At 49.8% G+C, this 26,717-nt stretch overlaps 13 protein-coding genes across 13 annotated transcripts; 8 read left to right on the top strand and 5 right to left on the bottom strand.

Moving 5' to 3' along the window:
- Positions 1-601: 601 nt before the first annotated feature.
- F9C07_2282777 (kinase-like domain-containing protein) lies at positions 602-2,496 on the top strand (the record flags this gene model as incomplete). The annotated part of the gene is made up of 4 exons (XM_071510583.1): positions 602-927; positions 1,037-1,392; positions 1,421-1,716; positions 1,778-2,496. The coding sequence occupies 4 exons, from the start codon at positions 602-604 to the stop codon at positions 2,174-2,176; spliced, it is 1,377 nt and encodes a 458-aa protein (XP_071365341.1). The 3' UTR covers positions 2,177-2,496.
- A 385-nt stretch (positions 2,497-2,881) lies between these two features.
- On the top strand, positions 2,882-3,590 carry F9C07_7763 (Cyanovirin-N). The gene is made up of 3 exons (XM_041291503.2): positions 2,882-3,042; positions 3,106-3,293; positions 3,347-3,590. The coding sequence occupies exons 1-3, from the start codon at positions 2,907-2,909 to the stop codon at positions 3,347-3,349; spliced, it is 327 nt and encodes a 108-aa protein (XP_041145429.1). The 5' UTR covers positions 2,882-2,906; the 3' UTR covers positions 3,350-3,590.
- Positions 3,591-3,902: 312 nt separating this feature from the next.
- Positions 3,903-5,401, bottom strand: F9C07_2231742 (transglycosidase, GH16 family; the record flags this gene model as incomplete). The annotated part of the gene is made up of 3 exons (XM_041291491.2): positions 3,903-4,203; positions 4,280-5,178; positions 5,324-5,401. 3 exons carry the CDS (start codon positions 5,399-5,401, stop codon positions 3,903-3,905), a joined length of 1,278 nt encoding a protein of 425 aa, XP_041145428.2.
- Positions 5,402-6,578: 1,177 nt separating this feature from the next.
- F9C07_7761 (putative facilitated glucose transporter) lies at positions 6,579-8,918 on the bottom strand (the record flags this gene model as incomplete). The annotated part of the gene is made up of 10 exons (XM_041291490.1): positions 6,579-6,733; positions 6,785-6,877; positions 6,934-6,993; positions 7,049-7,182; positions 7,240-7,334; positions 7,389-7,546; positions 7,596-7,976; positions 8,028-8,284; positions 8,346-8,722; positions 8,787-8,918. 10 exons carry the CDS (start codon positions 8,916-8,918, stop codon positions 6,579-6,581), a joined length of 1,842 nt encoding a protein of 613 aa, XP_041145427.1.
- Positions 8,919-12,083: 3,165 nt separating this feature from the next.
- On the top strand, positions 12,084-13,037 carry F9C07_7760 (uncharacterized protein; the record flags this gene model as incomplete). Its single annotated transcript, XM_041285618.1, has 1 exon — positions 12,084-13,037. The coding sequence occupies one exon, from the start codon at positions 12,084-12,086 to the stop codon at positions 13,035-13,037; it is 954 nt and encodes a 317-aa protein (XP_041145426.1).
- Positions 13,038-13,304: 267 nt separating this feature from the next.
- Positions 13,305-14,371, top strand: F9C07_1480746 (heterokaryon incompatibility protein-domain-containing protein). The gene is made up of 2 exons (XM_071508132.1): positions 13,305-14,138; positions 14,185-14,371. Exons 1-2 carry the CDS (start codon positions 13,572-13,574, stop codon positions 14,221-14,223), a joined length of 606 nt encoding a protein of 201 aa, XP_071365340.1. The 5' UTR covers positions 13,305-13,571; the 3' UTR covers positions 14,224-14,371.
- Positions 14,372-14,830: 459 nt separating this feature from the next.
- Positions 14,831-16,143, top strand: F9C07_1480720 (uncharacterized protein). Its single transcript, XM_071508131.1, has one exon. The coding sequence runs from the start codon at positions 14,918-14,920 to the stop codon at positions 15,749-15,751; it is 834 nt and encodes a 277-aa protein (XP_071365339.1). The 5' UTR covers positions 14,831-14,917; the 3' UTR covers positions 15,752-16,143.
- Positions 16,144-16,185: 42 nt separating this feature from the next.
- On the bottom strand, positions 16,186-18,296 carry F9C07_2221201 (threonine dehydratase; the record flags this gene model as incomplete). The annotated part of the gene is made up of 6 exons (XM_071509725.1): positions 17,358-18,296; positions 17,323-17,335; positions 16,988-17,235; positions 16,792-16,966; positions 16,615-16,761; positions 16,186-16,527 (listed from the first exon to the last, which is right to left on the bottom strand). Exons 1-6 carry the CDS (start codon positions 17,420-17,422, stop codon positions 16,186-16,188), a joined length of 990 nt encoding a protein of 329 aa, XP_071365338.1. The 5' UTR covers positions 17,423-18,296.
- On the top strand, positions 17,674-17,991 carry F9C07_7757 (uncharacterized protein; the record flags this gene model as incomplete). Its single annotated transcript, XM_071511672.1, has 1 exon — positions 17,674-17,991. One exon carries the CDS (start codon positions 17,674-17,676, stop codon positions 17,989-17,991), a length of 318 nt encoding a protein of 105 aa, XP_071365337.1.
- A 411-nt stretch (positions 18,297-18,707) lies between the features above and the next one.
- F9C07_7756 (uncharacterized protein) lies at positions 18,708-20,024 on the bottom strand (the record flags this gene model as incomplete). The annotated part of the gene is made up of 1 exon (XM_041285613.1): positions 18,708-20,024. The coding sequence occupies one exon, from the start codon at positions 20,022-20,024 to the stop codon at positions 18,708-18,710; it is 1,317 nt and encodes a 438-aa protein (XP_041145423.1).
- Positions 20,025-20,486: 462 nt separating this feature from the next.
- F9C07_7755 (Chloroperoxidase) lies at positions 20,487-21,390 on the bottom strand (the record flags this gene model as incomplete). The annotated part of the gene is made up of 4 exons (XM_041291509.1): positions 20,487-20,617; positions 20,676-20,947; positions 21,016-21,253; positions 21,303-21,390. The coding sequence occupies 4 exons, from the start codon at positions 21,388-21,390 to the stop codon at positions 20,487-20,489; spliced, it is 729 nt and encodes a 242-aa protein (XP_041145422.1).
- Positions 21,391-21,467: 77 nt separating this feature from the next.
- F9C07_2282768 (uncharacterized protein) lies at positions 21,468-24,381 on the top strand. The gene has a single exon (XM_041285617.2). The coding sequence runs from the start codon at positions 22,379-22,381 to the stop codon at positions 24,119-24,121; it is 1,743 nt and encodes a 580-aa protein (XP_041145421.1). The 5' UTR covers positions 21,468-22,378; the 3' UTR covers positions 24,122-24,381.
- Positions 24,382-26,618, top strand: F9C07_2282767 (uridine permease/thiamine transporter/allantoin transport). The gene is made up of 4 exons (XM_041291501.2): positions 24,382-24,747; positions 24,805-25,239; positions 25,295-25,966; positions 26,022-26,618. The coding sequence occupies exons 1-4, from the start codon at positions 24,645-24,647 to the stop codon at positions 26,441-26,443; spliced, it is 1,632 nt and encodes a 543-aa protein (XP_041145420.1). The 5' UTR covers positions 24,382-24,644; the 3' UTR covers positions 26,444-26,618.
- The last annotated feature ends 99 nt before the right edge of the window (positions 26,619-26,717 follow it).

Genomic DNA, 26,717 nt, shown 5'->3' with positions numbered 1-26,717 from the left:
GATCTTTCCAGTCCGAGAGATATATGCTCCAAACACATTGACTGTTCCCCGCATGGCTTGGATATTGCCCATGAGCACTGCGAGATGTGGGAGTGGTGGGAGATCCCAACTAGGTCATCAGATAGGTGAAGCCGTGGCTGGAGCATTGTGGAGTAGAGCATCCACCAGTCGTGCTCTACTAGTAGTATATAAATGTTTTGATCCCTCGTGGGGCTTTGTTAAACCATTTTTTTTGGTCATAGTGGTGTTTAGTATATTCAGTAGATATACAGTGGCTACCGACAGAAACATGTGGGATCGACGTGCATTTGCCAAATACATGACAACGGATGAGAATGGCAACATTCGTCGTATATAGCTCGTGCAATTGTCGGCATGAGCATTGTAGAGCTGGGACTAGGTTCCATGCTTTCGTGGTAAAAAGTGTGAAGTTGGAAGGGGAACTGTGATAGCCTATCACACGGGATGATTGACATTCAATCGATTCCAGTTTAGTGTAGTCACGATGGGTGCTTAGGGAATGATTCAAGGGTCATAACTATGTACCTCAGTATGTCATCTTGTCTACGCGCCCGACCTGGCTTTTGTGCTCAACTTCATAATGCAGCGAGCAGCGGGAAACGCGTGGACTATTTGTATTCGTGGTGCTTACAGGGGCTTCACTACGTCTCTACCGTCCACTTCCTGCTATCAACGAATTTCCCGACGGTCTGGTCCGAGAACTACAGCTGTGCCTCATCGAACAGTCATGTCGACAACGCAGTGGACATGCACCCCGAGAGTATTTCCCACCTCGGGATTTGAGTTGCTTGACCGGTCCAACAAGCTTGACGAGGAGACACTGCCGACATACCAACCCGAGAAATACTACCCGGTCAACCAGGGTGAGGTACTCAATGGCCGGTATCAAGCACTTGCCAAGATAGGGTATGGAGTAACCTCAACAGTATGACTTGCGAAGGATTTGATGTAGGTGTAGTAGATTCGCTTCAGTATGTCCATATAATGGCGATTCTATTAACATGCTGGAATCCAGTGCCTCAACATATGTTGTTTTGAAAGTTTACGTGACGGGCCAAGCCCGTGCGCACGTGCGAGAACTGCGCATCTACAAGCAGATGAATGGGGTAGAAACAAAACACCCTGGCAGAAACTTTATTCGCAAACTCCTCGACCATTTTGATATCGAGGGCCCCCATGGCCGCCACGTTTGTCTTGTTCACGAGCCTCTCGGAACGAGCGCGGACTTTCTGGTGAAGATGTTTCGTGGGCACGCAATGACCCTTGATGACATGAAGCCAGGTATTAGACAGCTACTTATCGCCTTAGATTTCCTGCACTCGGAGTGCCATATCATCCATACCGGTAATATACCCAATCACCCTGAAAACCGTATATTACAGGCCTAACACTGTCGCAGATCTTCAGTTGAAGAACTTACTACTTCCGGGACCAGAGACAAGCTATCTTTCCCGATTTGAAGAAGCCGAAGTTGCAGACCCATCCCCTAGAAAGGCGCTCAAAGACCGAACAATCTACAAGTCTTTAGGCTTCCTTCCAAAGGGTGGACTGCCGATTCTCGCAGATTTTGGCGAAGCTCGATTGGGCGACCAAGAGCACAATGAAGATATTATGCCAAATGTTTATAGAGCTCTTGAAGTAATTTTAAGATCAAACTGGGGTTACAAGGTGGATATATGGAGTGTTGCCATGGTCGTGAGTGGAACTATTCTCGCTTTTACTTGAGTAGCAAATGCTAACATTCTCGTATATATAGGCCTGGGACATTGTTAGCTCTCGCACTCTGATCAATGGCAGAAACCCAGATGGTATATTTGATGACCGGGTCCATATGGCAGAATTGATTGCCCTGCTAGGCCCTCCACCGCCCGAATTCCGGAAACAGAGACACCTCAGTTCGGCCTTCTGGGATGAGTCGGGCAACTGGAAGGAAGTAGCCCCAATTCCGGATGTTACCCTCGAGAGCCTTGCCGAGAGGGTTAAAGGGGAAGACAAAGAAGGGTTTTTGCGGTGGCTCCGGATGGCCTTGCAGTGGAACCCCGAGGACCGACCGACGGCGTTGGGACTCATACGACGAGTGGCTGATGGAGGGGCTAGGGGAGTGAAGCGAGGGAGGTCGAACTGTAGATCTAGCTGGTATGGTATGACGTGCTAGCATCGATGCTTGTGTAATTATGCATTCATGACTCCATTAGCCCTTATATTGAGAAAGCATGAGCGAATAACATTGCCATGTGGTGTGCTTGGTTGACACGTCCAGGCTCTTCTCTTTCTTTCGCTCTGTGTATGTGGGGCCACGGATACTACGCCAGGGTGCGAAAAAAAAAATCGTGTTGATTCCTGTGGAGTGGTTCGCTTACAGGTCTTGAGTGGAATGATCAGGACCACTCTGCCAATAGTCGTCCTATTATCTTTTGAGTACAGCCAACAGGATACGTCAAGAGTAAATGATATATAACCACCCCCCCCCCCCCCCCCCCCCCCCCCCCCCCACAAGGATCAGCACGATGGTTTCGCACCCTATCCCAGTATGCCAAATTCTCCACATCGGCCGATCTCTCTACTAAAAAGGATGCGCTAGTCAACACTTACTGCTCAGCTTTCAGCTCGCTAAACACCCAGCCTCGATTACCCCTCCGTCAACCCATTGCCCCTCCAATTGCGACATCCTATCCATAGCAATGTACCGGGCTAGGATCCCCCACTACACCAGAATATGCAGCAATGAGCAAAGAATACTGACCTTGTGGCTGAGATCGAGAGTACGGTGAGAAGGAAGAACCCCACTTGTTGGGATATATAGGAAGTGCTTCTGCCACCTTTGCTGGACCCTTTTTACTATCATCAATTCATACCCTTCAAACTTTCAAACTACTTTATTCACTATGGCCGGAAACTTCTACGAGTCCGCTGAGGCTGTCCGTCTTGATGGGCCCGTCCTCTTTGCTCGCCTTCGCAATGTTGACGGCGGATGGGAGGACGCTGAAATTGATTTGAACGAATTCATTGGTAACGTTGACGGTAGGTTCTGGCGTCTCCATTATCTTAAACCGATGCAGTCTCTGACCATGTTTCTTTAATTAGGCCAGTTTGTGTGGGACGAACCAAACTTTTTTGAGACTGCTGCGGAAGTCGGGTTCAATTTCGAAGGAGATGACAACGTGCCCATCCTCCGTGCCCAGCTGCGGGACAGGGAGGGACAGTGGGTGCCAGCTGATATCAACTTGGGTGAAAGGCTTATCAACATCAATGGTCACTTCGAGTTCCAATATGTAAGTTGTACCGACTTGTACATTTTGCGTCCCAATTACTAATGGTGATGTAGTAACTGTCCTGACTCCTGATATCTATATATGCTTTGAAATAGCCGGGGATGCCAGCATGAGAGGAAAGCCCAACTATTCCTTAGGATTATCGGAATGGATGACTCGCAAAGTTTTACACAGTCCCTTGTATCCATCCTTAGAAATAGTAGCGTGGGCGTAATGATAAGTTGCGGTGGGTGTAGTACGGCTGGTAGAAGCTAGAGTAACATATGCAGTCGTGAGTTATGAATGGAATGAGATCTGAAATAGTGATCCCCGTGGAGTAGAAATGTCAGCGCTGAAGTTGAACCTCCACACCATTATCATTCGTTGTCTCTTAAAGCAAGGTTAATGCACGGTTACCCTGTGATGGTCTTTTGGGTAAGACTTTTATCATCTAACCTCTGGATTAGGTGCCTGATCATTTTCTCTGCCTTTAACATTCCATAGAACCAAAGGAAGCATGCCTTTACCCACTAGCTTTTGATGCCCGCGAAGATATACGTATGACATGATAACAAGGGATAATATATTACACTAGTGCATCAGATACAACTCATTGCAAGAATACACAATCTATTGGTCAACAGCTTGGTAGCCACGATGCCCCCAGTCGCTTTGCCTCCATCGATTCTTATAGTCTTCCATCTCGATGGGCTTGGCCGTACTCGGCGGACCTTCGGCGAGGCCGCGCTCGAGACGACCTTTGCGACGTTGTCGGACGCACCACAGTGCGATTCCGGCTACGATGAGCACCCCGGCAGCGGCAGCCCCGCAATACACACCAATATGGGCCGCCTTGCCCAGGTCATCCCATTTCTGAGCCAGGGTCTTGGCCGGCTTCTTGTTGATCTCCGTTTTGGCGGTTGAGTTTCCACTGCAGTATCGATCAGTCATATCTTAGCCCACCAAAGCTACCAGAAAGCGGGACAGGAACATATAGAAGATCATACCTGACGACGTTGATGCTGTCATATGAGCCCGAGTTGCCTGAGTACGTATACTCTTTACCCGAGTGAAAATCCTGGACACGAATCCTCTGCACCGTCATGGTGAAGGGGAGATTGGTCCAGTTCACCAGACCGCCGCCCCACTCGATATTTCCAATCGACTGAGACGCAATGCCCACCGGCCAATTGCTGACTTTGACGCGGCACGGGGTTTGTGGGTAATTCTTGCCATAGACAGTCAGGGGTTCCGAGTAGTTCACCGTGCGCACCAGTTCATTATCAATCCACCATTCCAGGCGGTCCTTGTCCCAGTACGAGGTGTAGTTGTGGAATTCGGTATCGGCGTTAGCCACGGCATGGTATCCACCGCGGTCACTCGTGGTCGTGTTGCCCTTTCCAAAGAAGTCGGATTGTACCTGACTAGTGTTGTATCCGACCCATTCCCAGTCGATCTCGTCCAAGTCGTCCGACTGGAGAATCACACTGCTGATGATACCGGCGCCCTTCGCCATCTTGACGTGTGCCTCCATCACCCCGAAGAAAATGTAGAAGTTGGATTGTAACAGCGTCGATCCGTTTTCGGTCTTGATCAAAAACTCCGCCCCTTCCGAAGTGTAAGTCGGGACCCCGGTGGTCATATTCCACAACTTCTCATCCAGCGTGGAGTTGAACCACCAGGTATGCTCTGTCCCCAACGCCGGGTCCGCGGGACATGTCGCGTTCAGCGGGTTGCATTCAGTCTGCTCGTCGGCAACCGCAATCCTGGCCAGGGCACTCAGGATGCCGACATACCGAAAGGGGCGCATGAAAACGTTGCTGTCGTCGTAGTACGGCTGGGAGTCCGCTCGGCGGGCGATTCTGCGAAGACTGCCTGTTTCAGATGTGACGGTAATGCGCAAGACCTGGTAGCGGAGTAGGGATTGGAGTGGAATTGTTCATGGCGTATGACGAGGAGGCGGCCATGCTGGGGTTATACGCCGGGAGAAAAAAAACGTGGTAAAGGCACGCTATTCCCTGGAGGACCGCAAAAAGGGGCAAAGAGGATACCCATCGCCAATCAGGCTCCTTGCAGTTATCCTGCTTTAGTGGGAGCCGAGCTATCGGCTTTTCTCGCGTGGAGCCCATGACGCTATTTATAACGGATCAGACAAATCGCACTGCGGAAGCTCCCAATTGCCGTAGTGTATGTTGAGAATTCCCGCCTCAAAGAAGTGGTGAGGAGCCGCTTTCATCATCATGCAAGATTGGACAATTTCATGTTCGATTGGTGTGAAGAAAGAACCGCAGGACTGATCTCTGTAAGCTGCTGCCTGGTTTGAGTCCACCAAAAAAGTATTGCAAGGTGGAGCCGGGTGTACGACGCCGTTAGTCCTATCTAGGCTTAGTGCCCAAAGCTTGTCGGCACTCGGATAGAAGCAGTCTAGCCTTTCCGGGTAAGGTGCGGCATCGACTCGGGGTAATTCCGTGGACTCGGAATTAACATTCAACGACTTAATCCCCCTGTATCCTCAGGCACCAAGTGGTTCATTGTTAGCACAGAAGCTTCTTAGCTTTCAATATTAGTGGTATACTTACTCCCTCCTCGCACACACCACTGGTGACGTACGCAAAAATGATATCGAAACTGGCCTTCCTGGAACGAAAGTACCTATCGGAGCGGCCAACCTACTCCCGTATCTTGTTTGTGATGCATACAATTCTCCTAAATTAAGGTTCAGGTACAGATCAAACTCAGCTTTGTTTACTTCCTCATCTTATTGGTCATTATTGCGTTAATCAACAGGACACGTAGGTCCATCACGAAACGCTATTCAGTACGCAATGCTTGCAAGCGAAACCTCTTCTGAAATATCCATTTTCTTTTTCCCTAGCTCAAAGGCCAAGTGATACCTGACTATTGATATGAATATCCCGGATCAGCCGTACTTCCCAAACCATTTTAAAATATCTATCTAAAATTAGGAAATATTCCGCATTTGCAAAACTGGGTTGTCAAATGGAGTTTCTTGCTAGCACTGACGATGTAATGACCCTCGCAATTTGAAGGAGTAGTATATGATAGGCAGTCTACCAATAGGAAGCAATCCGATAGCAGATGGAAAACAAGATTGGCGGTGTGATAGTAATAATGGAGCGGTTAATCTAAGTTCTGATTATCAACAACTTCCTCTCTGGTATGTCGCATTCCGGCACTTCTGTTGGGGGCGGTTAGGATTCAGTATCTTTGAATACTGCGGTCCTATCCTCCAGCTTCCACAATTCAACTTATTATGACTGTCCACTCAACTCATGTCCAAAAACATTAGGCCGCGCGACTGCCCACAGGTCCGTCCGCTGCTGCGATGATTGGTGGCGGCTTCTCGATATTTCGACGGAAGATATGGCGCTTGATGAAATAAGGAAGCCACACGGTCAACTCGTGGTGGATGAAGTCCTTCGTTGGGACCGAAAACACCTCTGCAAAACATATGAGAGAAGGCGATACGTGTGGGGCGAGATTCTACTCACGATCCAACTCCTCAAGAGTCAACTGCTTGGTCTCCCTGACGAAACAGAATATCATAAACCAAGCGATAAGGTTGAGTCCGGCGTAGAAACCAACTTGAGCTAGGAGTCAGCGAATTGCGCCGCGGTAGAGTCCAGCAATGTTCACTTACAAGCGCCGGTTGGAGTCATGACGGTCCTCATCCGAGGGAAGGTGAGACTGAGAACACCCGCTACACATGCCTTTGTTAGGAGAATTCCTCTACAATGAAGACCGGAAACACTCACCAAAGGTGTTGTTGATGCAAACAGCCCAAGCCATTCCTTGCTCTCGCTGAATGGTGGGAAACACCTCGGCAGAGTACTGGAAAGCAACGGGTCCTTCACCCAACGAATAGCAGATCGTGAAGAGGTAAACAAATCTAGTTGAGGAGTAATTAGCCAGGATTCAAAGCTGCAAACATAGGGGGAAAACATACAGGACAACTGGTCCGATTTGTTCCCCTCTGCTACCATCATCTTTCAGAAGCGACAACCCACCGGCCAATAAGAAGATACACATCAAGGGGAAGGTCTTCATAGATAGGACAGTCAGCTAGGTTCTTCAACCAGGGTAGGGATTACTTACAGCCAACGTCAGGGTTCGCCGCCCTTTGGTGTCGATGAGGAAGAGAGTAGGGATAGTGGAGACGACCTGAATAGCGCCATAGCCAAGAGACGCATACAAGGCCTGCTCGGAGGTGTAGCCGACATCTTCGAAGATCGTTGAGCTGTAGAAAGAGATGACTGCAGGGGGTTAGGGGGAATCATAGACCAACTACGAACGGTGACTTACTGTTAATGCCGCACATTTGCTGGGCAAGCATGACGGTTGAGGCACCGTAGTTAGCGCGCCTAATCCTCGGCACAGCGAAACAGTCCCACATACGCGCGAAGTAGCCAGCGCCGCGGGCTTCCTTGAGCTCCTCTTCGTAGATAACCCACGAATAATAGAAGTCCCTTGCGGCGATGATAGGATGAGCTCGCAAGCGCAGCATGGATTTGAATCCCGATGCATACTTCCCATGCTTCATGAGCCAACGTGGGGACTCGGGACAGAAATAGATACCCGCGCCGAGAATGAAAGATGGGATAAAGGCCGAACCTAGTTGGAGACGCCAAGAGATATCTCCCGTGTCTTTCACAATCACATTGGCGCAGAAGCCCAAGAAAATACCTGCAGCGACCGTTAGCCATGTCTCGAGAGAGCCAGCCGAAGATCACTCACCTGCTACCACCCACAGTTGCCAGAACATGACCAGAGCACCTCGAATTCGAGCCGGGGCCATCTCGGCGGAGTAGATAGGTACCGTAGCATTCTTTGCACCGATGCCAATACCCATGACAAATCGCGCGGCGAAAAGTCCCTGCCATGATTTGGCAAAGGCCGAGCCAATTGGGGTGGCCGTGAGACAGCAAGCCGTGACAAAAATCTCTCCTCGTCGGCCTAAGTAGTGGTTCAGTGGATCGACGATAAAGGCACCACTGTGTCGCAGGTCAATCGTCAGTATGGGAACCCATATATCAAGATTCCCATCATACTCACATAAGACCAGCAGTCAAAAAGATGATCGCATTGATAACTCCCACGATCCATTCAGCTCTCGCTGTTCCAACCAGGCCAAATTCCTGCGGGAAGGACAGGTTGGCACCGTTCGATCCCGTCTGATCCCATCCCTGGGTAGCGGCTCCGACGGCGCACAAAGCGATCGAGTACCAGAGCATGAAGGGGCCGTGCCATTTGTGATCGCGCTCATATATGAGGGCGGCGCGCTCATCCTCAGAGAGCTCAGTAATCATCTCGAAGCGTTGGGGGTCCCGCGCGACCAGAGCGGCGCGACCAAACAGATCTGCGTGCTCCGCCATCTGGTGCGACTCGGCGAAAGCTCGGGCATCGAGAACAGCCTGCTCTGGAGAGCTGCGCTGTAAGAGCAAACCAGGTCAGTATCCCAGGTCGACCCGACCATCTTCAGTTGTGAAAGCTCACCGTCAGCGGATTCTCAACGAGATTGAGAGCAAAGGACTCGCGGCGGTCAGCGGGGTCCGCCAGTCCTGACTTTGTCGCCTGAGTCAGGGTCTCATTGTGTGCAGTCGCCCCGAGGGATGTCTTTTCGTCCATGGTGGTTGAAAGGGTTCAGGGTAGAGCTTGGGAGAGATTGGACGCGATGAGTCTTCACTCCGGACTCCTTCCTGGGGTTTTATTTCTCGGTCATGGAGCTCCCTCTGAGGGGCCCCCGTGGGGATGACCTTAAATCTTTAAATCCTGCAACCGGTCATGGCGCGATACTTCCAACGCCCCGTGGGGAGAGATCCTAGCGTAGTGGCTCGGCGGGTCATTCAGCGTCAGGCCGACAACAAATTAGGGTAAGCCGCGGCTGGTGACTGGTCGCGTGGTTGCAAAATTGACCCACCGGGCAGGCGGTCAAAGCGGAAGGTTGAAAGAAAAAAGAACGACTCATCACTCCACAGCCCTAGAATCAAGACTCGCATAAGACTTGTGGGGTTTCCTGGCAACGTCTTGTCACAATCTTGGTAGTCAATAGCGCCTCCCAGAAGCCCAAATGGTTCCTTCGGTGTTGATACATGGTTAGACCAGTCCAAACCTACCTTACCATTCTCACAGGAATCGTGATACGAGCGGCAGCACCAAATCCGACAGCCGGCCGCCACCAGCCGTCCCGAATGCAACCTTTGTGGTCAATGTGGCTGCTGGGGAACCTATGAAAGGTCAGATCCCGAGTCAGACCATGCCTCTATTGACCTAAGGTGAGAGACGGTCCTTCCACTAATCACAAATGAGACTCCCCGGGCATTTCCCAGATGCGGGCGACTAGCGCAGCCACCAACGCGGCTTTGTTCTTTACTGGTGTCTTCGGGATGGCCTCAGCAACTTTGATTAGCTGCTTGGCAACCTTCCTGCGCTGGGATTCGCCAACTCAAATGCCACGCGAACTCGCCAGTGCCAGATAGTCTTGGAACCTACCAGAAATATCCAATTTGCGCTAAGGATACGGTGCTTTTCTCCAAGTTCTTTTTGACTAACGGGGCACGCTTTCAGACAACCTTTTCCTTCTCTTTCTTGTTTTTGTCCGTAGACTACTATTTCCCATGGGAAGAACGATGCAGGACAAGTCAGTCCTTGCCGAAGCCAGCCTTCATAAGGCTCATCCATGGATCCGAACAGGGCGCCTTGTCAGATACGAGTGGGTGCGTCAATGCTACCCTTGTTGAATTTCATCTGTCAGCCTGCTGGTGTTTCACCTAGGCTCACGCCGTGTTTACCCAATTTTTGCTTTTGCCGATCAGTATCCTTAATCGTCTTAGCCAGTTCGGACTTTATCCAAACGAAATAGCTGTGCGGTGGGTATTAATACAACTAGCCAAGGCATGTAGTTTTGCTGCGAATCCTTTGCGCCGTTATCAGGCTTCTCCCAAATCCCTCACCTCGCTCCGTCTTATGGCAGTGTGAACCAGTCAGGATAAGGCGGGGAAAAGTCTTCCCCCGGTCCCTACAGCCGCCTGGCGAAGGATAGAAAAATACAAACAACCCTCAAACAAACAAAAATGGGGCGCAGCGACCGAGACGCCATGGCTTCCACCATGGGTGGTTTCTCCATATCTTTTCCTTTGTTCATTATCTGGACTCTCTGAATTTTTTGGTCCCTTGTTCTATTCGGGGAACTTGAATGGAATACGGTGCCTTTTTCCCCAGGTTCTTCGGCTTTGGTTCAACTTGGACTGCGACGCCTAACACACACCAGGGTTGCTTATGATTGCACACCTGGCCAGCGAGGTCGACAGAGGCGATATCCTTAATGCGCGCTCGCGCGATCGCTATACAAAAATGCAAGGAGCAGAACTGCGAAATACTATCTGGCATTTTGTGATTGCTAGTTCAGTGGTATCCTGTGACACTTCAGTGTTGTCGCAACACAAGTTAGCCCACCGCAGTACCGACGACACAGCACGAAGAAAAAGATGATGCCGACCCTACTGGTGGCAATCAGTTTCCGAACACCGCGCTTGTTGCTCATATCTGTCATATAGCCGCGGTGGGCTTCCTCAAATACGCATTCACTCGGTAGTTCAATATTTGAGGTACATACGAGGTTTCGAGATGCTGGACAATGTCCTGGGACGAAGCATCCTAAAGCTAGGCAACCCTGACATCATGCAGATGCATGCGCGCATCAGCTATTTTATTTCTGCTCATGGCATCTGCCATGTCATGGAGGCGTCTCTTTCTTCAATAGGTTTGCCCTTCAATGGTTTCATAGATAACAAGAGGTCCTGCGCACTGCAATCTGTAGTCCACGCAGGGTCACAGCGTTAGAGGCGCCCAGAATTTCGATGCCTATATAGTGGATTGCTATTGTGACTGATTTTCAGGGCTATAATATCTCCATGGGCGTGGTGGAGCTTGATTGTAAAGCATCTCGATCTGGTCCGTTAAGGGTGTCTCTAAGCAAGGCTCTGGGTAAGGATTGTGTAAGCAAATAAGACGTGAAGTCCAGAAGAAGTGCACAGGTCATTGGCTGAGAGCACCTTCCGGATTGGGCGATCACCCTCATGATCATGTGACTGTTGCCTCAGGCTGATAGCCTAGTCTGGTTGCCCCGGCAATTATCGATCTAACGATTCCCGAGATTCTCGCCTTCACAATAACAAAGAAGCCCTTACCATGACAAGGCATAGCTATTCAACTGTAGAAGAGTATTTGTTGGCTTCTGGAAGTAGGAGTTCCGTTCCTTTTTCCATTGGCTCTGCCCTTGATCGTTTTTTTCATCTCTCTTTTCTGGTGACATCATCCTAATGTAGTATTCGGTATTTATATCGGGTAAATGCCATCATCGTGGATATATATATCGGTTACCGATCAGCTCACAACTAATACCGAGTTCATCATTATTAGTAGCTCAACTCCCTTTGTATATACCTGCAATCGCTGGCGATGATCATCTATCTAATCCGTGTCATGGGCGGATCGGCATCTCATTACTACTCAACGCAGGGTCAATACGTCGAGTGCTGCCCGGGGTTCAAAGTAGTATGAGGAATTGTGGAGATTCATTCAACAGTTAATCTCAATCATGCCAAGATCGACCGTGCGTTCTTCCGAGAGATCGTTACCAGAATAGGTTCCTGAAGCCGACTCCGCTTTAATCTCCGAGATTGCTCATCTTCTGCAGAGGGCCATATAATCCATCCCAACATGAGCGGTGTTGGGCATGTTCAAATGAGCAACCACTGTGATAACAGTCCTTGATTCCTACTCAGCAGAACCATGCGCATTATAACTACTCTAGCCCTTCTTGCTATAGACACAAACTGGGCTATAGCCCTTGATTCAACCGAGCTTTTCCATTTCTCTACATCAGTTGATATTGAGAACAGCGCCCTCCGGCCGAATGGCAGTCTTCTTCTTACCACCTTTGATCAAGGTCGTCTCTATACCCTCGATCCCTCCGTGCCCAATGCTGAAGCGGAACTTGTCGCAGCTCTTCCTGGCGCGACCGCCCTCTGCGGTATTGCAGCGATCGACACCGACAAGTTTGCCGTCATAGGTGGCATTCGGGGTAACTACAGCTACACCAATGAAACCGTATACACCGTGGATTTCAACGCCAACCCCGCGAACCCAACTGTTGAAGTGGTCTCTCAGATTCCGAATGCCATTATGCTGAATGGTATGGCGGCCTTACCTGCACATCCGCACGTGGTCCTGGCCGGGGACGCAAGGCTCGGGGCTGTTTTCCGTATCGACACAGACACAGGGAACGTAGGGATTGCCTTCAACGACCCCTTGCTCACCGCACCTACCAATGCATCCACCCCGATTGGTGTGAACGGGCTGAAGATTGCCGGCGATTATATGTACTTTACTAATACCGCAAGGGAGATCTTTGCGCGGGTACCCATTGACGGGTTTGGACAAAAGACTGGCGACATCGAGGTGATTGCGGCGCTCAATGATGCGGAATCATATAATTGGGACGATTTCGTGGTTCTGGAAGATCTTAATGTGGCGTACCTTGCGCAGCCGGATAATGCCATAGCCCAGGTTTCACTCGATGGAGAGCAAAAGATTATTGTTGGAGGAGGAGATGATGGTACGACGCTGGTAGGAACGACATCGCTGGCAATCACACAGGATGGAAAGACTCTCTATGCCACAACTCGAGGGGGCACCGTAGATGGATCTGTGTATGGTGGGCAGGTTGTTCGGGTTCAGCTATAAGGGGATGTATAAGAAAGCGATCCTATAACTTCTGCAAGGTTGTTGGGTGGATGATGAGTTTATCTCAGTACTATAGACTGTAGTATTCGAAGTTGGCTGTGTTGGACGGCTATCATGCACCGGGATTGTGGTTTCTGATATAGAGAGTGATTTTGCAGTACAGTTATACGGTCATGATTATGCCATAAGGTAAAATTTCGTCGCCATCAGAGGACGAGTTTGTTAGTATCATTCCCGTGTCAGGTCATTCGATGTAAACTAATGGTTTTGGGACATGCGACAAGGTAGGTTTTGGTGTCCGGTCTATATACTGTTGACAGATTATATATGCACGGCCTACTCAGCTTCTCCTATTCCCAGCCTCTAACAAGCCGCCACATCAACAGTCACGCCCCGCCCACACCTCACCAAAAACAATTCGATGCCTTGCAAGCCCTTGATATCAAGAATACCACTTTTTCTATGCTCACTAACTTATAGCCCTCTATAAAAAGAATACACCTTCTTTACTGGGGATAGACTGTTCAATCTATTATGTCCTCTGACTTGTACAAATCGGTCCCCCTGGAACCTAACGCGACTCGAATGGTTCGCCTCCTCCCAGACAAGGAAACGAACGCCGAGATAAAATGCGAACTCTTCACCTACGATCTCACAGGGGCAGAAGGTGGAAAGCACCTTTATGAAGCACTTTCTTATGTCTGGTCTGGCGATGAAGAGGGCAGTGCTGAAAAGCACAAGGAAATAATATTACATGGCCATACTGTCCCAATCACAGCGAACCTGCATGCAGCCTTGGTCAACCTTCGAGACCATCAGCTTGAGAGGGTGTTGTGGGTTGATGCAATCTGCATCAACCAAGACGATATGGACGAGAAAAACCAACAGATCCCACTCATGCGGACGATCTATGCGCAAGCTGATCGTGTTATTATCTGGCTTGGAGAGGCATTTGAAGATGGCGATAAAGCACTTGAAATCATTCGCAATATCGCAGAGAAGAGATTCAAGAGTGGTAATGATTCGGCTACTAAGCTGCTCGAATCCAGCAGTGAGCTATGTCTAAAGTTGCTACGGCGAAAGTGGTTTCGCCGTATCTGGGTAGGTCTGCTTGTAGCTTCCTATGAGAATTTACTGACATCCTAAGATAGGTACTCCAAGAAGCCGGTGTTGCTCGGTCGATTGAGATTATGTGCGGCTCTGTCCAAATAAATGGGTACACATTTTGTGAAGGACTCGGTCAATTAGAAATTCCTTCTTCACTGGGACACATACACCCAGTCGTTTACCTGATTAGAGGCGCACATTTTCGGCCAAGAAATGCGCCCAAGTTACGGGGAAGCTTATGTATTGGTGAGCTGATTGAGATGTATCGTTACCACATGGCTTCCACAAGCCATGATAAAGTATATGCATTGCTGGGACTAGCTGCTGATGACCCCAACACACCTGGCTTGAAACCGGACTACAACATTCCATGGTATGATGTTTTCAGTAATACCATTCAGTATATTCTCTCTGGCGAAGGCATTGTGGAGACTTATCCTGAAAAGGACATCGCAATCATCCAGACCAAGTGTTGGATTTTGGGTTGCATTGGCTCCGTTGAAGACATTTATGAAAGTAACCGACAGAAGCTCAATATCCTCTTCAATGATAGTCCAGAGTCATCTGTCTTTCAAAATGAATGGGGCCGTAGATGGATGATTCAAGCTTCAGCAGAACCTATTCAAAGTTGTGATATCCTATGTCTTTTACGAGGAAATTCGAATCCATGCATTATCAGACTATCAAAGGATCACTTTACAATAATCAATATTGCAATAACGCCCTAGCAACCTGGATATAATGACAATCCGGATACGGAATCCTTGCGAGAAATGGACTCAAGGCAAAGTCCGCCGTATGATATTACCCTTACATGGGCGAGAACCGTGTCTGACACCGAAAATGATGTTCGCCCCAGAGATCCAATGGAGCTCATTCAGATTGCACCTCAATACCAGAAAGAAGGTTCGGATACGGAGGAAGGATCGACTGATCTGAGGGTCATTGTTGATGGCATTGCAGTACAGTTAGCTGACCAAGGAGAGCCAGGCCTGTTCAAAGGCTGGCTGACTCAAATGGGAACAGCCGTCCCAGTTTCTGAACAAGTGGTCAAAGCAGTGGTAGGAAATACGACGCCCGATGGACCACAAATCGTGGAGATGCTTCTTCAGTATCAGGGCAATTTACCAGTCACCGAAGAAGTTGTTAAAGTCGCGGCAGAGCACAATGGTGGCTATGCACCTATGATATTGGACCTGCTTTTGGAGTATCGGGATAATATACCAGTTACTGAAGAAGTGGTCAAAGCAGTGGCAATGAACAAGGGTCCGTATGCACATTATATAATGGGGCGGCTTTTCATGTATCAGAAAAATATACCGGTTACTGAAGAAGTGGTCAAAGCAGCGGCAGGGAACCGGGGAGTCTGTGGACCTGAATTGATGGAGATACTTCTCAATCATCGACATAGTCTACCAGTTACTGAAGAACTAGTCAGAATAGTGGCAGGGAATGAAGGGCTCCCTGCAAAAGACATTATGCGGGTCCTTTTTAAACATCAAGATGATATACTGATTAATGAAGAAATGATGACGACAATGGAACAGAGAGAGTTACCTGATAGATACGAAATTGTCATGGGGATGCTTTTTAAGCATAATAAATGATCAGGAAGCCAGGATGGAAAGAGAAATTCCAAAGCACCGCAAGGAAGTTTCGGCATGGAGGTTTGTCAATTTTGTCGACAAAGCACCACAGGAAATGAGCTGAAGGCTCTTATGAATAGAGTGAAAAATTGTGCAAACCAGCCAATGTCCTCGTTCCTAAAGATCCTTTATTCTCTTGGCTGGTAGCTCGACTCATTGTCTTGGGATGGCCCGTACTATGAAAAGTTAGGAAATAGAATACTGTATTCAATACACAATTTATAATGGAGGACGGGCTATTCAGAATAAAGGCTCATGGCAATTAGATATGGATAAATAGGTAAGTTGATTAGATTAACCCACTTTAGCATAGAAGGAGGATTTCACGCAAAAATGTCATAGAGCACGTTGACTTCTCTTATTATACAACGCAACCATTGCTCTGACAAGATAAACTAGACCGCGAAGGGCCCCTTGGCCGCAAACACCGCCGCTGGCGACGTGCCCACTAATGACTCGAATATCTGGGAATCTGTGGCGCCCTCCAATACGAACAGCAAGACCTGACTGTTCGCATCCAGCCCGAGCTTGTTACGCACCGTCGAGTCAGTGCTGGCTCTAAGCAGGACACACATACTGGCCGCTGAAGACTCGCCGCTTACCACAGAAATATCGCCTTCACAACCACTGGCTAATGTCTTCATACTATCTACCGCAATGGTATCCGGGACTGCGACAAAGCCTCTCGCAAGCCAGTGGAGCACCTTCCATGCAGCCGGCAAGGGCACGCGGCAAGGCTAGGCCGGCTATGAGCGTGCGTAGCGACCATTCTGATTTCCGTATCTGGCGCTCTGCAGGAGACAATCTGCCTCGGATGGTTCAACGACAATGAACTGTGGTATTCCGGATGGGCGATTATCGTGAAGGCGAGTGTAGAAGCCCTGGAAGATGGCTGCGGCAATACTGCCAACAGCTCCGCAGACAAAGACGTGGGTGATATGGTCTAACACGGGAATCGCGATCAGTGCCTCCTCCACGACCACCATTTAGGCATTCATAACATGCTGTGGGATGTCATTATCAAAGTCGGGCCAGGAGGTGCTGCTCACGAAAAACCAGTTATTCATGCGGGCATCCTCTTTTGCACGGGAAACAGACGCTTTATATTCCCCATTAACTCGAATCACCACTGCGCCTAGCTCTTTCGTTATGTCTGCGCGGCCTTCACTGACTTGGCTGTGGATATAGACGACGCACCGGCAGCCAAACAACTGGGCGCCATATGCCAGTTCACGACCCTGGTCACCATCGGACGCAACGCACACAGTTACACTCTTGGTAATGTCGCGATATTGAAAAGTACGCAGCTCGGCTGGTGACGGTCGAGCTCCTGTCTTTGTATGAACTTCGTCTGCGAGGATCTTATAGACCGCATACGGGGCACCTAGGGCCTTGAAGGAGCCGAAATAAGCGCCAAAGCGCTTGCTTTCATCCTTGACAAAGACCTGGTTTATACCCAGTTTTTGCGCAAGGCCGGGGAGTGTCCGGGGCGGGTGTGGCGTTTATTCAGGCCAAGTGCGAATTTCAGCGACGGCAGTTGTCCACCTGGAAGAGATTCTTCATGCACATGGCGGCCTCCGTTTGGGCATGGATACTGAAGCGGGAAGCGTTGGAGTGGTGGATGAAGGCCATTTTGAGGTTCGAGTACGGTAGCGAAGATGGGCAGGCGCAGAGGTATTATTTGAGTAGGAATGATTTATATCACGTTTGATACGAGCTTCTAGTTTTACATAGATCAATACTGATAGTGGTATTTGAATACTCAGCGTTTTGGCTCCAAGGCTGAAAGTGACCCATTTAAAAGGCCCATATTTTCCATCTAGCTTCTGGCACTTTCACTTCGCTGACTCACCTTGGATAAGATTCTCAGCGTTATTCAAATCATGAAGCACGTCACAGACTCCGGAATCGACGGCTTGTTTGTCACATTCTATTTCTTCTTCACACATTATCTGTTCTCATCTCTGACCATCCTGGCAATATCGAGCATTCAGGAGGGACAAGACAACCAGAGTGGCTGTGACTCATTTGAAGAAGCCTCACGACTTCTGGCTGAGCTCAAAGACGCTGGGAACTGTGTCGCCCAGGAGTATTACCACCACGTTGAGCTCATTGAAGCTGCCCTGGCCGCCCATACAAAGCGCACGATGCTATCAGATAGATTAGATGTCCCTACCAATGCAGCCTTGCCAACATTTTAGCTGCCCGCAATTCTGTCGCGCGGGGGTAACCTGTGGACGGATTCATCTCTTGAACAGCTACTATCTCAGCCGGCTCTCAACATGCGGTTTCTCGAAGACGCTGTTAGAGAGAGCTGATCGCCAGGGCGCTACGGGCCTGATGTCAGTAATGTAGGTTGAGATGCGAGTGTATCTTTAACTCTATTTAAGAAGCTTTTGGAGATGCCCTAGTTACCCTACTTCTTGACTCTGGTCGTTGGGCAGTGCAGCTGGTGACGGGTCTACCATCTATAGCACGTACCATTTATTCCACAAATATGCTATCAATTCAACAGCTACATTTCATATAAATGAATAGTATTATCAAAGACGGTTACTAGCAAAATAGTGGCAAAATTAGTAAAATAAACTACGGAGTATGTATAGTTCCCTATGTGGGCCCAGCCGCTACACATTTCGCCGAACCAATTTAAATCTCTTCCAGGGTCTCTGTCTATTTTCCGTTTCTTTCCCCTCTGAAAGAAAGATTGAGCAAGTGGTGGACAAGCAGAAACATGAGAAGCAAAAGACGATAATTTGGGGTCACAAGGGGGTCAGTGCCTAAGGCTAACAGTATCATCGCCTTATAGTTTAGGCGCCCAGGCAAGAAATAGTATGTAGCCCTTCACCCTACTGGGCTCTACATTGAATAAGACATAATTCTTCTTAGCCCAAAGTCCAAGGAATTCTATCTAAATTCAGTTTGACTTTGCGCGAAGCCATGCAGCAAAGGGGGCAAAGAATTGAGTCTCTCTCAATTCAGAACGCTCACAAAAAGACAAAAGAGCACTGTCCCGCTGCGCCTCAGTTGTTCCAGTCGCACGTAGTAATTTTGCTTGATCAACAGGGCAAATGTAAGGTGGCTGTCTGGCGTCTTCTTGGATCGAGCCAGTGCCTTGCATACAACAAGCGTAATAGACACAATGATCAATGCCAAAACAATGGCCAAGCTCATGGCTAGCTGTGCGACACATTCGACCAAGCCATAGCGCAGCGAGCGATTCTTGTGTCCAGTCCAAGGATGTTAGGGAACGAGCGACAGAAAAAGCCATATCTAAGGGGGCTGGGGATGGTTCGTTTTGACCACTTGGCTCCTCGTTTGCATTTGCTTTTGCTGATTGAGACTTTTTCTGGCGTTTTGTCTTGGGCTCGGAAGTAGAACAGCATGTGGACATATACTCCGCACAATGTGATAGGGGCCAGGCGTGGAGACGGTCAACAGATTGGAGAGCATCTAGATCTGGGTTATATCGTGCGTTTGACACCACTGCTACTCGACTTCCACCATATGCACGACCGCAGACGAATGTGTCTTCATCATCCTCGTACAGATCGTGATCCGTTAGCAGTAAAAGCGCATAGGCGTCTTTTGGGAGCATGCTGATTGCAGCATCAAGAAGATCGTCAAGGTTTAGCTGTCTAGAGTATATGCCATCAGGACATGCTCGAGTGCGTATACCCACGCATTCGTCTCCTATCCTTAGTCCGATATATTGAGGGTCTCGTTGGGACTTTTTTGACTTTTTTAGCTCTTCCCATGACATGAATTCTAGCGGTGACTGAGTCAGAGCTTTCACTGGCAAACCACGATAGAATGCTGCCAAATAATCGCGAATATCAAGAAGCTTCAGCGTGTGGGCCCGTGGCGTCTCGCCAACACCTCGAGGTATGCTCCAGGATTTCATAAAGCTAACTTCATCGCCCACAAGCGGTGCAGGCACTACATACACCGTTCTGCGTTTTCCAGTGACTGGGTTTCGGTCTTCATCACGAAACCATTGTCGATAGTTCTGTGGAGGGTACTCAGGGTCCTCTGCAAGGTCGTCACCGGGGAAAACAAGGGGGGGAGGAAACGTTGCAGGATTATCGAACGTATATTCCTCCTCTGGGAGCAGTGCTTCTGTGGGTTCCGCCGCGGCCAGTCTTTCTCCTGTATCAGGTCGCTTAAACCCCGCCGTTTTAGCGTGAGGGGAAGATGTGTAGCAGATGGACGAGTGAGTGCAAGCCGACGACATGGCTCAGTTTTTCGCAAGATAGACCGTTGGCTCTAAGTACATGAAGTGAACAGATACCGTCACACACCTGGTAGATCTGCGGCTCTTTGGTGGGTCCCGTGATCCTTCTTTAATGCCCCACTCCGGTTTGATGTCAACCCAGAGGGAAACATAGTGCCGTAGGGTTGTATTCTGCTATGACCTGAAAATGGCATATTGCCGAGTAAAATGAGGGAAATACAACCTTAATTGGTGGCAAAGGGCGTTAGATCGTCGCACAGAACGGGGTACAGATAATTACAGGCTCAACTTCGAGGTGTTGCATTCTAGACGTTTGAGCTGATGCCGTGACATATATACCACAGCAATGTCAAAATTACCACGCTTATATACACGTCCTTCCTACTCCGATCCACCCGACAAGCGACAATATATCTGTCTCTCCCCAATTGAATTATCTGCGACTGTCAGGAATGTATCTTCTCACATCTCCTGCGAGTTTTCAATTTCCTTGGTAGCTTGCATAACTCTCTCGATCATACTATCAAGGTCGGATGTCGATATGGGGGTTTCCTGCTTTTCCCACCCAAGCTCGACCGGGAGCCGTTCTTTTTCTATCAAGGGGATATGTTAGAATTGAACAAAAGCTTTCAATGACACTAGGATACCTACCGAACAGATATTCAATCCAAGTTTTGTTAACAGTTCCCGAGACCTTGTCTCCGAATACAAGGATATAAGTAGCTGTTTGTGCATAGCTGAATCGAAGACGGAACCCGGAGAGGTCAAATGTTGGGTTGGTAGCCTTGGACCTGTTTACCCCTGCTAGCCGGGCTTTCGCTCCTAAATGCAGATCGATCAAGGGTTCGGTCCAATAAGACTTCACTTGGTCAAAGAGGGTCTGGTTAAAGGAATGGTTGTCGCCGAAGTAGAAGTCACCGCGGCTGAAATCGTCAGATCGTTTATTTCTTCACTGGGTTAGGCGATAGTTTCATGTAGGATCCCCACGTACCTCAGACTACCATCATGCTCTATGATGTTGTGATGATCCAAATCGTCAAGAGAAAAGGTGGTGGCGTTGGGAGTTAGGTTCGTCTTCAGTGCCGCTGCGAACAGTGTGTTGGAAAGTTCTTCGTCCACGTGTAGAGCGTCCATTGCGCTGATTGTATCTTGCTGTGTAATATCCTTTCCATCGTGTTGGAGGATGTTATGGTTGGCGAGCGCATTTAGCACGGGGCATGGGCTGCGCACTGTTTGTCTTTAGCCTTTGCAATTATGGATTGAGCAATCGGGAATTACCATCGTCAGGTCCAGGCGGCGACCAAGGTATGTCCTGGGATAACGCGCTCGCAAGTGCAGCAGATAGCGTCAGTAGCAACAGCTTCATCCTGATTATTTCCCCTAATTTTTGGTTCCAGTATTCAGGTTGACCTTAGGCCCAAATATATACCCTTGTGTAGAGCAAGGGATGACATTTCAAAATTATTTTATTGGCCTATGTATCAAGTAAGGAGTAAGAGTGCATTCCACTCGCATGCACCATACATGCTCACATGCCCTGGAATATGCAATAATCCTGCAGGAAACTGTCCTTGAGATCTGTCACAAGAACAACGAAAAACTAATATCCAAGTTCTAGCAAATTCAAATGGCCAGGCTTACTGTCGGATCAGTCGTGATAGCCAATCTCGATTGCGCATAACGTCACAAACTACAGAGTGCTGCCGGATGGACTTCGGTGTACAGAGTAGTGAGAGGACAACAAATTTGTAACATGTATATATTTCTACAGTGCACCTTTGGAGTAGTTTGTGGTAAGACCGGTGTACTAGGATATTTGCAACGGCAATTTGGTACATGCGATATTTGTACAATCATTCGACAGAAATATTCATTCTGAGGACATAGCAAAATTGTTTCTTCAGGCTCTGCATTGGCGTTGATATTCCAAGGTTCCGATACCGTGACGAGCCAAGCCCTAAGACGATGCCAAGCCCCACCTCATCAGACAACCGAGGTCCATGAAATCGACAAAAGCCATTGAGAAACAAGATGCTTGTCTTCTCTGTGTGCAACTCTTTCTCTTCTTTTACCTTTGTCAGTGTTATACGATGCCCCCTGACGGTGCAATTTCTGCCGAATCCCTCAGGCTGCAGTTACATCCAGCTAACCAATCTCCGACTAGTTCCTGCACTATGGAGGCACTAGTGTCAAGACACTGGACAAGATGGGGCTAATATTCTCGGCGCGGACGATACGAAACAAGACCGAGTTTGACCGAGTCCGCACGCCATCGTTTGGCGCTCTTGAACGAGGACAACGCCGACCTCCTCCACTTCGCCGACCGGAACGTTCCCACAGCTTCCCACAAAACCATGACAGATTCGCCCGCTTCAACAGCAACACCAGCGGTCCACCATCCCGCACGGGCCCCAGTGGCCTGTACACAATGTCGACAAAAACGTCTGAAATGCAATTCCGGCTATCCGCAGTGCTCGCGGTGCTTGTCCGCGGGGTCCAACTGCACGTACATCCCCTCGCGCCGTGGCCAACGCCCGCCCAAAAACCGACCCGAGCTGGACTCGGTCTCTCAGCATATCTCAACCTTTGCCATCCAGACCCCGCGATCCTCCTTTCTCCCCGCCACCCCGAATACCGCGCTGCCTCTCTCGCTCACTGATGCCCCAGCCCCAGGAGAGGTGTCGCAGCCCGTGAACCTCGCCCCCGGTCCGGCCTCGACGACCTCGCCGCTGACCAGCTTCACCACCACGGCCACCACCTCGTCTCGCATCCATTACAATGAGCGCCTGGTCAACTATTACTTCAGCAACTTCCACCCCGCGCATCCCATCCTCCTCCCGCACTCCCTGTACGTCACGCAGGGCTACCCCGACTACCTGCAGGCGGTGGTGCAGTTCGTCGGCAGCCACTATGCATCCACCCCGGTCGATTGGCAAACGCGCGAGGAAACCGTCCAGGCAATCATGAGCAGCAATAGCCCGCAGACACCGGAGATGGTCCAGGCCCGGTTGATATGCGCACTGGCGATCCACGCCCGATACGAACTCATGGACTCCTTCACCATCTTCCAAGCGGCAACCGACCTGGCCATTCAACTGGGCATGGACTGCGCGACCTTCGCCGTGCAGCACGGGAACCAGAACCACATGCTCGAAGAGAGTCTGCGACGGACATGGTGGGAGCTGGTCTTCAGTGAAGGCATACTATCGGGTCTGTACCGACACCAGCGATTCACACGCGCCACATACTTCTCCGACGTCCTCCTACCCTGCGAGGAGACCGACTATGAGAACCTCACCATCCCGGACCCATCCAACCTCGTGTCACTAACCCAATTCGACAAGCGAATCTTCAACCCCAACAGTGTCGAATTCTCCTCGTACTCATATCGCATCGAGGCCGTCCGCATCTTCGTCAACGTGCTCACCCTCACGGAACCCGACTCCAACATGCGCCCGTCGCAAGTCCACGCCGTAGACCACGCCATCGCCGGGTGGATCCACCACCTCCCAGACGGGAAGGGCGATATCCTCCAACCGGACGGCAAAGGCGACGAGATGCTCTTCCAGGCGTACATGATCGTGCAATACGCCAGCATGTTCCTGCATTTCCCGCGCAGCGATCTCATCTCCATGCTCCCGAATCCGGATATCGCGTGTGCGCAGAACGAGCCCCATGTGTCGCCGACGACGTCCCAACGTCTCCACGGGTTGAAGGCGATTGTTGCCTCCAAGTGGATCTTTAATCTGGCGGCATTGCGACTCCCCGTGGTTAAACACACGCCGTTGTTTATTTGTGCGTTGCTGAGTGCGGCGATCGTGCAGTTATCGGCCTTGTCCAAGAAGAGTCAAGATGAGAATATCGATGTCACGGAATGCTATGATTCCATGTACTTGGCGATCGGGGTGTTAAAGTCGTTCAGTAAACATTGGCCCTTAGGGCAATCTGCGCTGCAGGAGTTGCAGAAGGTGGCGAGCGAGGTCTTGAAGGTTCAAACCACGACACACACCCTACCCGAAGATGATGGCTGGACTTGTAATATTGACTTTGAGGGGGTTCAAGGATTATTACATATTAATCGCGATATGGGGTCCTGAAGAAAGTGTGGTCGAGAGACTTTTAGTGCCAGTGGGGATTTTTGTTAGCGTGATGGAGATGCAGATTAGGTAAGAACCATAGATTTAGACATAGGAAAATCGAATTCAAATCGAATCAAATCCAACGGCCCTCAGAGTAATCGACGTAATCTGCAGCCCTCTCGAAAATCATTCGGATCGTGCCATATATTGCGCCAGTACTTTTGTTAAGACCGACGAACCAGGATGTCGGGGATGTTACCCGTTGAAGCGAGAAAACGGCGTCGCGTAATTTAGTAGTTTTAGCATTCTTTAGCAGCCTAGCCAGACCTTTTCTCCCTTTCCCATCCTCAACAATTCCGCCGGTCGAAGACGTGATAAAAGCCACGTATGAGCTGAAACCCAAGCTCGGAGGCACTTCAACGGGAGCATATAAAGTGAACGCGACCGAAGTAGCCGAGTATTTTGAGTAAATCAGGGGGAGGGCAAAAACTGGCATGAGAACGAGCTAAAAAAAGGAAAGAAAAAAACAAAAAGGCACATCATGGGTCGCTTTTCCGGCGCAGCGAGCAGACTGCATCGCACCCTGCAACTCAGCGGTGATACGGATCAGTGGAGGAATCGAGATCTGATCCCCTTGCCTCCAGGTACGATTTACCGGTTTGCGAAAAAGAGTTTATAGAGCGTCTAACATCCGAGCGCAGATCGCACAACCTGGTCCAGCTGGGACTTCCTCTATCTATGGAGCACCGTCTTCTTCACCACATTCGGCTGGCAAATCACTTCCTCGCTCCTGGGACTTGGTTTGAATGTCTGGCAATCCATTCTCTGCAACATCATTACGAAATTCCTCCAGACGGCCGTGGTGTTCTGTGTTGGATGGCCCGGTGGAGTCTGGCACATTGGCTTCACGGTTAACTCTCGCTCCGTGTTTGGAATGTGGGGATCGTATGTGCCAGTCATTCTCCGTATTTTCCTCTGCATTATTTGGTATGGCGTCCAGGCATTTACGGGCGGCCAGCTGGTGGCGATTATCCTGTCGACGATCTTCTCCGGCTATCACCATATGGAGAACACACTGCCAGAGTCGGCGCATATGACCACCAAGCAGTTCGTAGGATATGTCATCTTCAATATCAGTGAGTTTATCTTCCTCTTATTTGCGCCTGCAACAGGGGAACTGACGCGGTACAGTCTCGCTCGGACTCTTGTGGGTCCCCCCGGACAAGCTGAAGAAGCCATTCAAGCTCATCGCCGCTATCAATCTCCTCGTCATTCTGGGACTCGCGATCGGTCTCATCGCCGGTGCCCGAGGTGGCTCCCTGGGTACCCTCCAAACATCCCAGCGAACCGACAATTTGGGATGGACCTTCATCCACGGTTTCGCCGTCGTGTTCTCCGGCAACGCAGTCGGAATGGCGAGTCACAGCGATTTCTCACGTTTCGCCCGACGACCAGGGGCCCAAGTCAAAGGACAGCTCTTCTCATTCCTGATCTCCGGAAACGTCGTGCCCATCTTGGGAATTTTCGGCACTGCGGCTGCCGCGAAAATGTATGGCGACGTGAACGAACTGGGTCTGTGGAATCCGCCGAATATCCTGCAAATGTGGCTGGACAACCAGTACCATAATAAGGCCATGCGAGCCGCGGCGTTCTTCGTCGCCTTCGGCTTAACATCTAGTATCATGGCCATGAACTCTATCGAGAACGGTGTTTCGGGCGGCATGGACATCGCCGGACTGTATCCCCGGTACTTCAACATCCGTCGTGGATCGTATCTGCTGGCTGCGATCTCCGTGGTGATCAACCCGTGGCAGATTATCGCCAATGGAGCCATTTTCACCAACACTCTGAACAGCTTCGGAGGTGAGTTACCCACCGCGATACAACACTTTAGCCAATCCCACACTAACTGCTCCAGTCATCCTCTTCCCCCTCATGGGCACCATGGTCGCCGACTACTACGTCGTCCGCAAGCAAAAGCTCAAGCTATCCGACCTCTACCGCGCAGACGCAAGTAGCATCTATTGGTTCGAGGGCGGCTTCAACTGGCGTGCCTTCACGGCCTGGCTGGTCGGATTCGCACCCAGTGTTCCTGGTCTCGCCGCATTAAACCCCCATAACACGGGAATCCCGATCGGCTTGACGTATACATTCTACCTGTGGCCCATTGCGGGATTCTTCGCGTCGTTCGTGCTTCATGCTGGTCTGTGCTATCTCAGTCCCCCGGCGGGTATTGGGAAAGTGGATGAGCAGGAATTTCATGACCCGATGTATAGTGAGCGGTCGGATGAGATGCAGAGCCAGACCATCACCGCGATGGAGAAGGGTCAACATCGGTAGACTGACTCTGGTCTTTCCATGGCGAATGATGTGAGTTGGGACGGGGGTCGTAGTACCTTGGTTATACCGGCCTTATAACGGATGAACTTGTTGTGTCCATGTTCTAAGTAAAATTCTATTCTATGTAGTAATAATAACACTCTCGCTTAATACATGTCATAATGTGATTTGACGTCCTTCCTTTTTCCCATAACCTCCCCGATCGTGTAGTACGTATACATCTGGCAACCCAGACGGCAGTCCCGGCACGCAACATCATCCAAGTAAGTTGATC

This window comes from Aspergillus flavus, chromosome 3, assembly GCF_009017415.1.
Source record: "Aspergillus flavus chromosome 3, complete sequence".
NCBI classification, from domain to species: domain Eukaryota; kingdom Fungi; phylum Ascomycota; class Eurotiomycetes; order Eurotiales; family Aspergillaceae; genus Aspergillus; species Aspergillus flavus.
The sequence above is the reverse complement of the archived record's forward strand: the minus strand, read 5'-3'. Positions and strand labels throughout refer to the sequence as shown.

Coding starts and splice junctions, on each gene's coding strand:
- F9C07_2282768 (XM_041285617.2), top strand. CDS start 22,379: ATGACAGATTCGCCCGCTTCAACAGCAACACCAGCGGTCCACCATCCC.
- F9C07_1480746 (XM_071508132.1), top strand. CDS start 13,572: ATGTCCTCTGACTTGTACAAATCGGTCCCCCTGGAACCTAACGCGACT. Junction 14,139..14,184: donor AGTGGTTTCGCCGTATCTGG/GTAGGTCTGCTT, acceptor TGACATCCTAAG/ATAGGTACTCCAAGAAGCCG.
- F9C07_2282767 (XM_041291501.2), top strand. CDS start 24,645: ATGGGTCGCTTTTCCGGCGCAGCGAGCAGACTGCATCGCACCCTGCAA. Junction 24,748..24,804: donor TCTGATCCCCTTGCCTCCAG/GTACGATTTACC, acceptor ATCCGAGCGCAG/ATCGCACAACCTGGTCCAGC. Junction 25,967..26,021: donor CACTCTGAACAGCTTCGGAG/GTGAGTTACCCA, acceptor TAACTGCTCCAG/TCATCCTCTTCCCCCTCATG.
- F9C07_7763 (XM_041291503.2), top strand. CDS start 2,907: ATGGCCGGAAACTTCTACGAGTCCGCTGAGGCTGTCCGTCTTGATGGG. Junction 3,043..3,105: donor ATTCATTGGTAACGTTGACG/GTAGGTTCTGGC, acceptor TTCTTTAATTAG/GCCAGTTTGTGTGGGACGAA.
- F9C07_1480720 (XM_071508131.1), top strand. CDS start 14,918: ATGGACTCAAGGCAAAGTCCGCCGTATGATATTACCCTTACATGGGCG.